This window comes from Podarcis raffonei, chromosome 8 (genome assembly GCF_027172205.1).
Source record: "Podarcis raffonei isolate rPodRaf1 chromosome 8, rPodRaf1.pri, whole genome shotgun sequence".
Taxonomy (NCBI): Eukaryota; Metazoa; Chordata; class Lepidosauria; order Squamata; family Lacertidae; genus Podarcis; species Podarcis raffonei.
This window is the reverse complement of record NC_070609.1, coordinates 83,276,144-83,291,784: the sequence shown is the minus strand read 5'-3', so window position 1 is coordinate 83,291,784 and position 15,641 is coordinate 83,276,144. Positions and strand designations below refer to the sequence as shown.

General features: G+C 40.0%; 1 protein-coding gene across 4 annotated transcripts in view; it reads right to left on the bottom strand.

Moving 5' to 3' along the window:
* ATXN2 (ataxin 2) overlaps window positions 1–15,641 on the bottom strand; it is a 69,044-nt gene that overhangs the window by 42,827 nt on the left and 10,576 nt on the right. For all 4 annotated transcript variants that reach the window (XM_053401258.1, XM_053401260.1, XM_053401259.1 and 1 more), the window contains exons 2-3: window positions 8,531–8,567; window positions 295–354 (exon numbers count right to left, since the gene is read on the bottom strand). In XM_053401258.1, the coding sequence (XP_053257233.1) occupies window positions 295–354; window positions 8,531–8,567 (97 nt within the window). The remainder of the gene's footprint in view (window positions 1–294; window positions 355–8,530; window positions 8,568–15,641) is intronic.

The following is a 15,641-nucleotide window of genomic DNA, read 5'->3' as shown; positions in this document are numbered from 1 at the left end:
TTTAAGGTGATTCGCTATTCCTCTTACTCTAGCCCTCAATCAACTAAGGTTTATAGCGCACCCCCCTCAAAGCTTGGTGCTTGAATAGAAATAGTAAACTTTACTAATTTTAAGGTAGTTTAGTTTTATGCTATTTTTTTAGTATTTTATTGATCTATTTTCTTTGGGTTGGTTTTATGCACTCCACTTAGAAATGTAAATTAACAGTTCTATAAAAAATAAGCCATTAAGATCTCCTCTAACATTGTTGTTACAAGTAAAGAATCCCCGGGGAAATGTTTGGTTATAACTTACGACAACTGATGTGAGAATGTGAACCATCCGCATGTTCGCATATATACCAGGGAAAGAAACCTGAAACAAGAGGGGAGAAACTCATTAGGCATCAAAGCACAGCTGCAACTCACAAAAATTCAGACTGTTGGTGGGCCAGGCCAGGCGGGCTGAGGGGAGAAGAGCCAGGAAGCCATTGGAGTAATTACAACTGGGTTAGTCAAAATGAATGAAAACAGCACTGATGTTTGTTCACACCCCATTCATATGACAAACCAATTGCCAAATGCTGAAGAGGGGTTGGATGTCTGACCAATCAAAAAAGATTTGATGACTGGCAGAATCCGAGACCAGGGAGAAGAGTTGGTGGAAGAAGATTGGAGGAAATTTAAAACTTATTTACAGAAGTATTGTAAAATGTATGAATGCTGATGACATTGAATTAAAATGAAGGGGTTCTAGTAATAAGAGATAAAAATTTGAAATTTGGGAGGTAAAATAAATAAGGATAAAGTAGTAGGATACGAATTTGCTGAACTAATTGTTAAAAAGGGATATAAAAAAGGGAGGCGTGAGGAAGTCAGGAAAATAAGTTAATTGAAGATGAATAATTGGAAAAGAGTGATTTGTGTTTTTCTTATTCTACTTTTTGAGTGTTGACTGTCTTTTTTTGTTTTCTTGTTAAATGTTTGTATTTTATGTATTGTGAAAGTTTGTATTGTTGTGTTTTATATTTTCTTTGGGTTTTTATTGTTCTACTTTTTTATTGTTAAACTTAATAAAATATTATTTAAAAAAAAAAGATTTGGTTGTTTGACTGCTCAGTACTTTATAGAACAGGTTTGATATATAAACTAATAAAAAAAACCACAGTAATAGATGCTGCTATTGAAAAACAATGTGATATTTAAAACAGTGCAACAAATTAGTGCTAATTTTTTAGGGGATTTAGGGACATTTTAAAAGTCTGCTCTTCAGCCAAAAGAGGCTTCCACCAGCAGACTTACAAATCACTAAAGGGGGGGGGGGAGGCGAGAAGACCTCCAAAGCAGATTTTGGAAGGTGCATGGAAAGAGGGGGGGGGGGGTTCTGTTATGCAAACTGAAATTGCGCTGCTCACATGAGGACTTGGTTGGAAACAAACCGTAGGGTTGCTATTGTAAATTCACAGAGTACACACAGAACCCTCTAAATTGCCTCCAACACGCTTGACGCCTGCATGTTAATCATTGCCAGGCTTATTTTAACCTCCCTATTGTTTTGTGCTCCAACAAGATAGATTAAATTAAAATGCTTTGAAATCCTGGAAAGACAAGAATAAGCACTGCAATTTTTACTTGTGAGTTAAAGGCAGCTTCCCCCCAACAATTCAGCACAGTAATGGCACATGGAATTGGTTGGAGATGTAGTCCAAAACATCTGGAGGGCAGCACCAGGTTATGGTAAGGCTGGTTTAAAAGCTAGCACTTCTACAATAAGTACAGATTCACAGGGACATGTCTAAAAAAGCTATGTTAAAGTCAATTCGAAATAGATTCCAAGACCAATTTTCTTTTACACTTTGGTTCCTCACATATGACCGCACACTTTTCAATACAAAAGAACGTACATAGCATGCTTCTGATCCTACCAAATGTGAAACGTCACCCAGGCAGCTGCCTTTCGTGGGTCTGCACATACACATGTGCAGCGATGGCAGAGCTTCTAGATTGGAGGCTGTCTCCATTCTTCCATCAATTTTACTCTTGTGAACCAGAGAACAAGAATGACGAAAGCTCCATTGTAATCTTTTTGATTGACCAGCTGACTTTGGGCTGTCTCCTACTGCCTGGGTGTCATGTAGCCCTCTCTATATTGAAGCACATTAGGTTTGTGACATCACCCTTTTACCTAAGAAAGCCTTTTAGGAGGTAACTCAGTAAAAGTGTATTAAGGTCATCAGCTGAATTACCTTGAGCTTCCTAGACAATATATTTTGTTAAAATACAACAAGAGAAAAAGGTTTCTAACATCAGTTTTTTATCATCAATATGACTACATATTTATGTCAGTTTTCTACTACTTTTTAATGTCATAGCTTTCCCAAAGTTTCTCAGATTAGGAGAAACTGAGTGGAGGTGGTCAAAGCCATGGTCAAGAATGAAGTTCGATTTCTCACCAGTAAGGGAAAACAACACAACAGAGATATAATATATGGACCCAATTCTGCACATCTCCCTACTGCAGTTATCAAGATGGGTAAAGTTAATTTAAGAAAACTTGTTTTTAAATTCTGTTGATTGTATCTATATTTTGCTAATTTTATTATGATTTCTTATTTTCAAAGTTGATCTTATCAGCATTTTCTTATACTCGACAGAATTCTAAATGCTCTAAAAAAATCTGTTATTAAAAAATAAAATAAAATAAACCTGAGCCCCACCTTTTTGCATATGGTGCCCAAGGAAGCCTAGAAACAAACCTAACACATTACAAAGGCAATAAATAAAGTATTATCAAATCAGTGTAGGAGGGAGAGGTTGGTGTTTCAAGTCTCAAGCAAGAATGAAAATATTTAGGTGCTGTCACCAGCAACAGCTTTAAATTATTCTGCCTGTGTGCTGCCTAGTTGCCAAAAATATCTAGAAAACTTGTCAGTTTAGTGCTTTATACTCCCAAGTATAATTTTGTCTGAAAATGTCAGGTTGCATTCCACCAGAGTGTGACAAATGGCTTGGCTGGACAACACCTCTCTCTGATCCAGCCCACACAAGTTACATGAAGCAAGAGCATGCCTGCCCTCCTTATCCAACTAGGAAATTGCCACATGTGAACATCTGTGGTGGGACTGGCATGTCAGTTCAGTCTTCCTCACTCTCCTTTCCATATGGACTGGATGAAGGAAGAGAATCGTAAACTGGCAGGGGAAGCCGTTCAAATTGCAACATCAGCTAAAAAAGAAGTCGAGGAAGTTAAAGCGGAAGTCAAGCCTCTTCATAAACAGATAGGGGACCAACAAACCTATCTCTCGTTGGTGGAATTGAAAAATCGCGAGACCAACCTTAGACTAAGGGCAGTCCCAGAAATTGAACAAGAAGATTTGAAAGGACTTTTGACAATAGAGTTTACAAAGTTCTGGGACTTAAAAGAAGAAATTGATTTTAAAATTGTATCGGCTTTTCGGTTGGGAAGATTAGTAAGAAAAGATAGATCCAGAGACTGCTTAATAGCTTTGAGATCAAGGGAGGAGAGAGACAAAATACTAGGCCTACACTTCAAAAACTCAATTGTGATACAAGAGAAAAGGGTGGAAATTTATCGAGATATTCCTAAACAGTTACTGGACTTGAGAGCCACCTACTCAGATTTGGCTAAGTTACTGAGACTCAACACAATTCCTTATAGGTGGGAGTTCCCACAAGGGCTATCATTCACTTACAAACAGAAGAAGGTTAAAATAAGATCACCAGAGGACTTACAAAAGTTCCAGCACGACCACGGAGAAGACCTCCAAAAAGAAGCAGCAGCTAATTGGCCTATACCCAACCCAGGTGGAGCAATACCTGCACCTTCGGAACCAGAGGAGAAAGAAGATACACCGCTCTAGGTGTAGCAGAATAGTTCAGGATGTCTCTGCGGCTACTCAGTTGGAATATAAATGGCGGAAATTCCCCGGAGAAAAGAAGGAGGTTATTTCACATATTGAAGAAAGAACAATTGGACATTATTTGCCTACAAGAAACCCATGTGACCAGGCTCCACAGGAAGGTTTTGGTAAATAAAAGATTAGGTCAAGAATTTATTTCGTCTGACAAAGTAAAGAAAAGAGGAGTGGTGATCTATGCTAAGGAGAGCCTGATACCCAAATTTCTATTTAAGGATGAACAAGGAAGAATTTTGGCAATTGAAATTCAAACCCAAGGAGAAAAAATATTGATATTAGGAATTTATGCCCCAAATGACGGGAAATCAGAATTTTTCAAGAAGCTGCATGAGACGTTGCTGGACTATTTGGACTATGCTAACATCATAATGATGGGAGATATGAATGGAGTGGTGTCTACACATATGGATAAGTCTTACAACCAAAACTTAACATCTGATGGCAGACTGCCCAAAACTTTTTTCGAACTGACTGACAATCTGGATTTGATCGACATATGGAGGACAAAGAACCCCCTAGGTAAAGAAGGAACTTTTTTCTCTGAGGCCCACCTGTCTTGGTCAAGGATCGACCAAATCTGGACCTCCAGGGGGCTGGCACCCAAGACTAAAAAGGTGGAAATCTGCCCAAAAACATGCTCCGACCACAACGCCTTGAAAATAGAACTTAGATTAACTCAACCCGGTTCCTTCAGATGGAGAATGAATGACACACTACTAAGAGATCAAGAGATTGTGAAAAAGGCCCAAAAAACATTAAAGGACTATTTTGAGATAAATCTGAATACTACAGTTGAAAAAAGAACGATCTGGGACGCAAGTAAAGCTGTTATGAGAGGGTTTCTGATACAACAGAATTCAATCAAGAAAAAACTCTGGAACGGAAAGAAGGACAAAATATTGGAGAAAATACACCAAGGAGAAAAAAAACTGAGAACCAAACCAAAGTCCAAGGAGGTGCTGAGAGAAATTAAATTCCACCAAGCAGAATACTCAAAACTGATCAATCAGGAGATTGAATGGAAAATAAAACAGATGAAGCAAAGATCTTTTGAATCAGCAAATAAATGTGGAAAGCTGCTAGCTTGGCAGCTGAAAAAAAGACAAAAGCTAAACACGATAACAAATCTAGAGATTGATGGAAGGACCGTACAGAAACCAGAAGAAATTAGGAGGTGCTTCCACAGATACTTCAAAGAACTGTATGCACAGGGGCCCCAGAAAGAATCAGAGATAGATCAATTTTTAAAGATAAATGGACTATCAAAAATAACTCAAGATAAAAGATCAATCTTGAACTCTATAATAACCACACAGGAAATTGAAGGTGCCATTCAGAATATGCAACTAGGCAAATCTCCAGGCCCAGATGGACTTACCTCCAAATATTACAAGGTTCTGAAGGACTATTTGATACAACCTTTGTTGGAGGTATGTAACCAGATTATGGATGGGAAGAGGGCACCAGAAACGTGGAAAGAAGCCTTCATCACATTGATACCTAAGTCAGAATCTGAAAAGACTCAGCTTAAAAACTACCGTCCCATCTCACTCCTAAATGTGGATTACAAAATATTTGCAGACATTTTGGCAAATAGACTTAAAAAAGTCTTAAATGAAGTAATTCATAAAGACCAAGCTGGCTTTCTCCCTGGTAGACATTTATATGAGAACACTAGAAACATCATTGACATTTTAGAACTTTTGCAGACTAACAGGAACACAAGGGCGGTGTTAATCTTTATTGATGCGGAGAAAGCATTTGACAATATATCTTGGATGTTTATGAAGAAGAACTTGGAGGGGATGGGAGTGGGACGGGGGTTTGAGAATGGATTATATGCAATCTATTCAGAACAAAAAGCTAAATTAATAGTGAACAATGTGGTGACGGAGGAATTTAAAATTGAAAAAGGGACACGACAAGGGTGCCCTCTATCCCCTCTGTTATTTATTTCAGTCCTGGAGGTGCTATTGAATATGATCAGAGAGGACCGGTTGGTACAAGGGATAGAGGTCGGAGTGAAACAATATAAACTGAAAGCTTTTGCAGATGACCTAGTTTTGACACTGCAGGAGCCAGAATCCAGTACAAAAAGAGTTCTCGAACTTATATCTGAATTTGGTCGGGTGGCGGGATTTAGGTTGAATAAACAAAAAACTAAGGTTCTGACCAAAAATTTAACAATTACAGAAACAGAGGGGTTTCAGAGAGAAACAGAACTGAATGTGGTTAAAAAAGTGAAATACCTTGGGATCTATTTGTCCTCCAAGAATTTGAATTTATTTAAGGATAATTATGAGAAATGTTGGTTGGAAGTTAAAAAGGATTTAGAAATTTGGTCAAGATTGAAACTTTCCTTGTTGGGAAGAATTGCAGCTATAAAAATGAATGTGTTGCCGAAAATGTTATTTTTGTTTCAAACCTTACAGATCGTGGACAGAGTGGATTGCTTTGGAAAATGGCAGAAGGATATATCTAGATTTATCTGGCAGGGCAAAAAGCCCCGAATAAAGTTTAAAATATTAACAGATTCGAAAGAAAGAGGGGGGTTTGCCCTGCCGGACTTGAGGTTGTATTATGAAGCTGCAGCCTTCTGCTGGTTGAAAGATTGGTTTTTGTTGGAAAACACCGATGTCCTAGATCTGGAAGGTTTTAATAATGCTTTTGGATGGCACGCATACCTATGGTACGACAAGGTTAAAGCACATAAATTGTTTAAAAGCCACATTGTCAGAAAAGCAATTTTTGCAGTCTGGATGAAATATAAAGACTTACTAGAGAGTAAAACTCCGAGGTGGTTATCACCAGTGGAGGCCAAGGCCCGAAAAAGACCCAATATGGAGGCCTATTGGCCGAAATATTGGGAATTGACTGAAAAAATTGGAGACAACTGGAAGTTGCAGAGCCAGGACAAACTAAAAAATAAGGTGCGAGACTGGCTACATTATGCTCAAATTCAAGAGGTTTTCAAAATGGACAAAAAAGTTGGTTTCCAGGTGGAAAAGTCGAAACTAGAGACAGAATTGTTAGAACCAAAGACAAAGCTGTTATCTAGAATGTATAACTTGCTGCTTATGTGGAATTTACAGGATGAGACAGTTAAATCTGCTATGATTAAATGGGCACAGGATGTTGGACACAACATTATGTTTGAAGACTGGGAAAGGTTATGGAACACCGGAATGAAATTTACGGCCAGTACGGCCTTGAAGGAAAACATTATGAAAATGATATACCGGTGGTACATGACCCCAGTCAAGTTAGCTAAGATACATCACCTGTCTGACAATAAATGTTGGAAGTGTAAGGAAGCAGAGGGGACCTTCTTTCACCTCTGGTGGACATGCCCAAAGGTTAAGGCTTTCTGGGAAATGATTTACAATGAGTTGAAAAAGGTATTTAGGTATACCTTTCCCAAGAAACCAGAGGCCTTCCTGTTGGGCATGGTAGACCAGAAAGTGTTAAAGAAGGACAGAACTTTGTTTATGTATGCTAGTACAGCAGCAAGAATACTCATCGCAAAGAACTGGAAGACACAAGATTTACCCACGCTGGAGGAATGGCAGACGCAGTTGATGGACTATATGGAGATAGCTGAACTGACCGGCAGAATCCGAGATTTGGATGGAGAAACAATTGAGGTGGACTGGAAAAAGTTTAAAGACTACTTGCAAAAGTATTACAAACTGTATGAATCTTAAGACGGTGCATGATTTGAAAATGATACGCTTTAGCAATTATGATTAAGTAAATAGTAAACTAAGTGATAAAAGAGAAAAGGAGATAATATGAAATTGAACATGTTACGTTTATTTTAAAGGTATAAAAATTCTGACATAATACATTGAATATAGATACATAACATGTAAAAGTTACAATAAGGTATGACATAAGGTAACAAATTGCTGACATTGTTAATATAAAGAACGCAGAATCGGAAGGGGCGGGGAAGTCCAATTTGGGATTTTTGTTAAAAAAAAAAAAAAAATGGTTTCTTGTAAACTCCTTGTTTGTAATGTATAAAATTTGGAAAGAAACGTAATAAAAAATATTATAAAAAAAAAAAATAAATTATTCTGCCTGTGTGCTGCCTAGTTGCCAAAAATATCTAGAAAACTTGTCAGTTTAGTGCTTTATACTCCCAAGTATAATTTTGTCTGAAAATGTCAGGTTGCATTCCACCAGAGTGTGACAAATGGCTTGGCTGGACAACACCTCTCTCTGATCCAGCCCACACAAGTTACATGAAGCAAGAGCATGCCTGCCCTCCTTATCCAACTAGGAAATTGCCACATGTGAACATCTGTGGTGGGACTGGCATGTCAGTTCAGTCTTCCTCACTCTCCTTTCCATATGGACTGGATGAAGGAGAGGTCATTATCTGGTCCAACCCAAATGATACTGGATTGGATCAAGGAGAGGTTATTATCTGATCTGGCCCAAAGGAAAACCCAATAGCAATGAAGCTAACACATTTATTATAAAAGGTAGTTTGAATCATTCCAAACAGTAAAACAGGTTTGTGTTCTGCCTTTCACACTCAATATATCTCATTATCAGGTAGGTGTACAACAAAGAACCACAATATAAAATATTAAAATATGTACTTACCGAAGGCTGAGGCAGACTTTTGCCGCTGCTGCGACCTCTGCAATTAATAAAGACAGTTATGAGACTAAATAAAACAAAAGATGCTTGTTTAGGCGGATGAAATTTAACTTTCCAAAAAGAATGGAAAGCCTCACTATAGTATGAAACAAGGATGATAAAAACCCTACTTTTGCAGTCATTCTTCTCTGTTGTTGTCCAGAACATTACCACATATAAATCAAGTGTTATTTAAGTGTACTCTAGGGTTTACAGCTATCGATAATTTCCCTAAGAAACAAATTTGCCTAGCGTGTTTCTCAACACATCAGAATATTTCGTTTTTCATTTTAAAAAAAGGTCACAAAAATAAGCAACCTTTAAAATGGTGACAGAAATTTTAACTTCCCAAATAGACAAGCGGAGGAGGGGAATAAATTATAACCTAAACATATGACTCAAAGCAACTCTCCCCGCCCCCGCCCCCCAGTCTACTAGGAGGGGAAATAAACTGGAAAGCACTCAAACAGCTCATTGCCAACATGTTGAAATTCAAAAATTTCCTCATCAAAGAAAAGCAGAGCCGGAATACCAAAAAGCCAAGCAATCTTAACCCCTCACTGCAAGTCAGAGCCATCTACTCATCGGACTAACTCGCTCAACACAGGTCATCATGTGTCTGGCAGGCAGCAGTCTTATGGAACAGCAGAGCACACTGCTTACAGAAGAGACATCTTGATATTTTAGTAACCTAAAACTATTAAATCAGTTCTCCCACTGACATAACAGCGGAAAAAAAGTGATTGATTTTAATGGCAGTTCTAGAATTCCCTGAAGTCTTGCATATAGGCCCACTATGTACATTTCCACATGTGATCTGGGATATATCACTCTGACTTGCAACAAGTGGGGGGATGGGGACTCAGAAAAATCATACCAAGAAAAATAGCTAACTTGATGAGACACTATCTTCAGGGTTGTGGGTTCAAGCCCCATGTTGAGTAAAACATTCCTGCATTGCAGAGGGTTAGACTAGATGAGCCTTGTGATCCCTTCCAACACTGCAATTCTGCAATTCTATGATGGTAACCAGACAATGTAAAACAGTTCAAATTACAACAAATTCATTTAATAAAGGTACTTACGATATACAGAACAGAAATTACATACTTGAGTACTTTTCAAATTTGTTTTCTGAGAAATTAAGTACATAAGCATAATTCTGCTCGCATACATCTGATGTTACTTGATAACAAGGGCAATATATAAAGTTTGGTAATTAACACAGCACTTCCTATCTTAATTCAAGCTCTGACTACCTCTCCTATTGGAAAACTCTCAGATATTTGAATTAGAGTAGCTCATTCTCCCCTGGGGTCCCATCACCTCAAAAAGCACACTAGCCTCAATACAAAGCAGCTCCTGCTTCAAAAAAAACCAAAACCAGGTCAAAATGCATAAATGTATAAAGCTAAAAGATTTAATTAGCTGCATTTTAGTTTTGAGCAGTAACAAAGAAGAAAGTATTAATTACGATTGTTAGACATGTGAAAAAATGCTCAGCTATTTAGTGAACTGCCCCCCCCCCAATTATGTGTGTTTTTAAACTTTTCAAAGATGAACAAAGAGTTCTTGCCTACTTCTAGCTTGCATGCAATTTCTTTGAGACCTAGATGTGCATTTCTGGTAGCTGCTCATTAGTATAGTTTGTTTATCTAACCAATAAAATGCCCAGGCATATGGATCACAATATATCTTTGCTGATATGTTCCATGGTTTTATTGCAATTTTTGTATGCTGCCCTGTGAACGTTGGTTGAAGAGCCACCTAAATATGTACATATGTTAGTAATTAGTGGTGTGGGTTTTTCCAATTAAAAAAATAATAATATTCCAAACAGATTGGGACCTGATTCAGCAAGCTCGGAGTGTTTTAAATTCTTGCTTCACCTATTAATGAATCAAGTATGTGTGTACATAGGAACATGAGCTTGGTGGATCAGACTAATGGTCCATCTAGTCCAGACTCACATTCTCAGTGGCCAACCGGATGCCTGTGGGAAACCTGCAGGCAGGAGCCACACACAAGAGCATTTTCTCCTCGTATGGTTTCCGGCAACTGGTATTCAGAAGCATTGCTGCCTCCAATAGTGGAGGCAAAGCATAGCCATCATGGCTTGAAGCCATCAATCACCATCTCCTCCATGAGTTTGTCTAATGCTCTTTTAAAATGTTCTAGATTGGTAACAATCACCAGTGTACATATATGCAACTCCCCATTTGAATGGGTGGGAGTTGTGTTCCGAGGTACCTACACATGCTGCCAGGACGCGCATAAGCCCACCCCGCCCCGTTCCATCCTGTCCCGTTTTCAAAGGCACATTTGTACACTTGCTGCAAGCCACCACTTCTTTACACTGGTCCCTTTCTAATTGTTTTTTTCATGGCCAACACTGACTGTACTGACAAGTGACAATAGTTGCATAAATCAAGCACTGCTTGATTTATATAAGTCACTTGGCTCATTTGCCTAACATTACTACCTTCCAGCTATTCTGGATTATTTAGAGATCTTGTGAACATTAGTTTTTACTGCCAGCTAGGTGAAAGGCTACATATAGCAGTTACAAACTTGCATGCTATGGCTTCCTAGAAGCTGATACAGTAATGCAGTGAAGCTACCAGAAAAATTATCTTCTGCTCTTACCACAGTGTACCTACAAATTAGTTCCTTCTACTCAAGCATCAAGTGATTTACACATGCAACAACACAGTGGACTTCGAAGAGCTCTCAATTAGCTATGTCTGGTGTTGTTAAATCATTGAGTGGTTAAGTGAAATTCCTGAGGGCAGGCCAACAGCCCTGCTAAAAGCCTTTCTTGTGCTTAAGGGCCACAACACCCACAAAACAGCTGCTAAAGTAACGGTGGGTATTGAAATAACAGGCCTCAATAAGTGAATCCAGAGCATCTGTACATAAGTACCAATTTGAGTCATCTCATGCATGCACTTATTAATCAACCAATCACAAACAAGCAACCGCACCCTAGGCCAACCCCAAATTCTCTCACCACCAAAGGAACACAAGCACCCCCCTCTTCTTCCTAATGTAACCCTAATGTCTCAACAAATGAAACTGACCTATGGGAAATGGAAAAAAGAGACATTGCGCATACCTTTGTAAACCAAGAAAACTTTAATAAAAATTATTTTTTTAAAAAAATACACAGTATGTGTGTATATGGCCGAAAGCAGTGCTTTTTTTCAGCTGGAGCATGCCAGAGCACAGTTGTGGCACCTCTCAGGTGGGTGCCATTGCGATCAGCACTCCCCCCGCCTACTTCTTGCCTTTACATGCTTCTGAGAATCCCAAAACAAACATTGCAAGTCAAAACAGAAGCTGGTCAGTGTGTGCAAGTCTAGACTTTCTTTTAGATCTATGACTTCACCTATCTCATAGCCACTCCTAGCCAAGCTACGGAGAAGGGCCAATTTGTATTTCCTTTTCTTCAATCTGTCTCCCATGTAGCGGTGGTGGGCTTTAAACTTCCAGCCAGCCATCTACTGTTGCACACGTGCACATTTACGCAATGTGCCCTTCTGAGCTGCCCTAGCCATCCGCCTGAATCTAAGAGAATGAGGAAGGCAGGGGCACATTGATTGGACATGCACCAAAACCAGGGGCAACCCCAAAACTAGCTAAGGAGACAGATTGCCACAGTTTTTATGGCCTCTGTGGGTGATGAATGCAACTGTTGTCAAACCGGCATCTGTTCAGGGCTGCCTTGAGTTGCCCGGTGACTTAGTGTAACAACTTCATGGTGAGTTCCAGCACCTATTTTTCTTGGGGGGAAAGCACTGGCAAACAGAAAATTTTCATTGTCTGGATCCACATTGTCTGGATTCATTCCTGGTCCACAGCATTTTTCAAGCGGGAGAAAGAGCTGCTTATAGACAACAGTAGAAAAATTGAAGAATTTAGTATAGGTGGGACTGGGTGCAAGTGTGTTCACTGCACTCCCCCCCCCAAAAAAAAAAAACAATTGAGGGAAAACCCTATGGAAGGAGGGAACCCAGAAATTCCCAAAAGACACCCGAGCATCCGCAATGGGCACAAAATACTTTTGGTTGGGGGGATGGAAGCAAAAGGATGGAATTAAGTGACTGAAACCCTGAACGTGATGCAACACTTCAATGTAAGTTGACACTTCTCATTCCTATATACAGTGTGTTACTTGTACAGCACAGCAAAGCCCTCTGGAAAATGTATCACCCTTCCTATGCACAAGATTGTTGTCAGTGTGGGCCAGGACACCCAGCATCAGGGTTGGGGCCAGCTTTGTCCTCACCGCAACCCACTGCCAAGCATTTTCCTACAGGACTGAATGACAACACATTTGAAAGTTAACAAGACCAGACCACCGAGGCAAGGTCCAAGCTGCCTCCCTATCCTGGAGACGCCACCTCCCTCAGCTGCTAAGACTCCAGACTGCTGCTCTCTGCACTGCCCCATTCTCAGCTATGTTCGCTGGTCACACTAGAGCAGGCATGTCCAACAGGTAGATCGTGATCTACCGGTAGATCACTGGACGTCTGTGGTAGATCACGAAGCTCAACAACTTTGGCTGTCAATAACAATGGGTAGATCACAGCCAGTATTTTTATACTGTGAGTAGATCGCAGTCTCTTGGGAGTTGGACATGCCTGCACTAGAGCGCAGCAGAAAAGTGGGAAGAAGAATATGAAAGGCAACGACAGTGGTACCTCGGTTTACGAACTTAATCTGTTCCAGAAGTCCGTTCTTAAACCGAAACTATTCTTAAACCGAGGTGCGCTTTCCCCAACGAGGCCTCCCGCCACCAGTGCCCTTCCACCGTTTGGATTCTGGTCTTAGACCGAAGTAAAGTTCACAAACCGGGACACTACTTCCGGTTTTGCAGAGTTCGTAAACGGAATAGTTCTTAAACAGGGCTGTTCTTAAACCGAGGTACCACTGTATATTCACTGCCACCACAGAAAACACCAGAAACGGCAGCAATCCCAATCCCCTTTAAACCCACAGGGGCACATCAACCCTTATGACAGCAATACTAAATAGTGAGAACCTTGGTGGCTGAGTTGCCAAGCTCAGTCGAAGTCATTAGACACAACACAGTGTGTAAGCTTAGAAGGGCTTCAGTTCACACCCAGGAGCTGTTGCAGAGGCGGTTCTTTAAAAAGTCTGTCAATGGATTCCCTTAGTTGCAACCAAGACTCAAAACCTTCTGCCCTGATGAATAAGCTTGTATTACTCCTGACCAGTTTGGCATACAAGACAAATTGGTGCATTCAGGCCTGTTCTTCAATTACCTTTGTGCTCTCACATAGCACTGACAACTATGCCTCATGTTGGAGGAGACTCAGATGTATCTCCTCTGCTCTACATTTACAGAGGCGTGAAAGCTTTGGCAAAAAAAGTGGGGTGAAACAGTGTGGCAAATCCAAGTCCTCTTTATGTACATGGGGGTTCAGGCTACTTACGGTAATGAGCTCAGGCCTGAGCTCAAAATAAACATATTTCTGTGCAAACAGAGAAGCAACTAGTATCTTGCTTTCTGGTATTTTCTAGCACAAAAAACCCGAAATATAGAAAGAACATATCAAATACAGTGTAGGCAGTAATCTTTAATGAAAAGCCTCAAACTCATTTTGGAATCAGTTCTGATTATCATACTTTAAAGTGTTTGTGTAGTATTATGTAGAACATGGGGTCAAATCAATAATCTCATGCACAACCCCTTCTTTCAAGGAGCTCTGAGGATCATCACCATTATGACAATTCTGCAAGGGTGAAAGGTGGTGGGACATTATCTAGCTCAATACAGTGGTACCTCGGTTTACGAATTTAATCTGTTCCAGAAGTCCGTTCTTAAACCAAAACCGAGGCGCGCTTTCCCTAATGAGGCCTCCTGCCACCGCTGCCCTTCCTCCGTTTGGCTTCTGTTCTTAGACCGAGGTAACGTTCTCAAACCAATACACTATTTCCAGTTTTGCGGAGTTTGTAAACCAAATTGTTCTTAAACTGGACAGTTATTAAACTGAGCATTGTATACACTGACTAGCAGGCAAGGGACATTCCCAGCTCTACCTGGAGATGCTCAGGATTCAACATGGAACCTCCCGCATGCAAAGCAGATTCTCTACCACTGAGCTAAAGTCCTCCCTCCATAGATGACTTATCCACAGCTCTCCAAAATCTTGAGTGGGGATTTTCCCATATCCAAACACCACATCCATCAACACACTACATCAGCCAAGACATACAATGGTTTAGGATCCTGTCTTGTTCCAAATCTATAGCTTCCAAGTTCTAAACAAACATATTTGAGTGAGTAAAAAGCTTGTTCATATATTCACTTATTACCGTATTTTTTGCTCTATAAGACTCACTTTTTCCCTCCTAAAAAGTAAGGGGAAGTGTGTGTGCGTCTTATGGAGCGAATGCAGGCTGCGGAGCTATCCCAGAAGCTAGAACAGCAAGAGGGATTGCTGCTTTCGCTGCGCAGCGATCCCTCTTGCTGTTCTGGCTTCTCAGATTCAGAATTTTTTTTTCTTCTTGTTTTCCTCCTCCAAAAACTAGGTGCGTCTTATGGTCTGGTGCGTCTTATAGAGCAAAAAATGCGGTAGTTGGAAATTTCCTAGTTTATCTTGGCTTATGATTGTCTGAATGCAGCTAATGCCAAACATACAAGTGAATATTATTATTATTATTATTATTATTATTATTATTATTATTATTATTATTATTTTATTTATACCCCGCCCATCTGGCTGGGTTTCCCCAGACACTCTGGGCAGCTTCCAAAAGAATATTAAAAACAATACAGCATCAGACATTAAATACTTCCCTAAAGAGGGCTGCCTTCAGTTGTCTTTTAAAAGTAAAATAAATGTTTACTGCCTTGATATCTGCTGGGAGGGCGTTCCACAGGGCAGGTGCCACTACCGAGAAGGCCCTCTGCCTGGTTCCCTGTAACCTCACTTCTCACAATGAGGGAACCGCCAGAAGGCCCTCGGCGCTGGATCTGTGTCCGGGCTGAACGATGGGGGTGGAGACGCTCCTTCAGTGAACAGAAAGCAAAAACTCTATAAGCAGT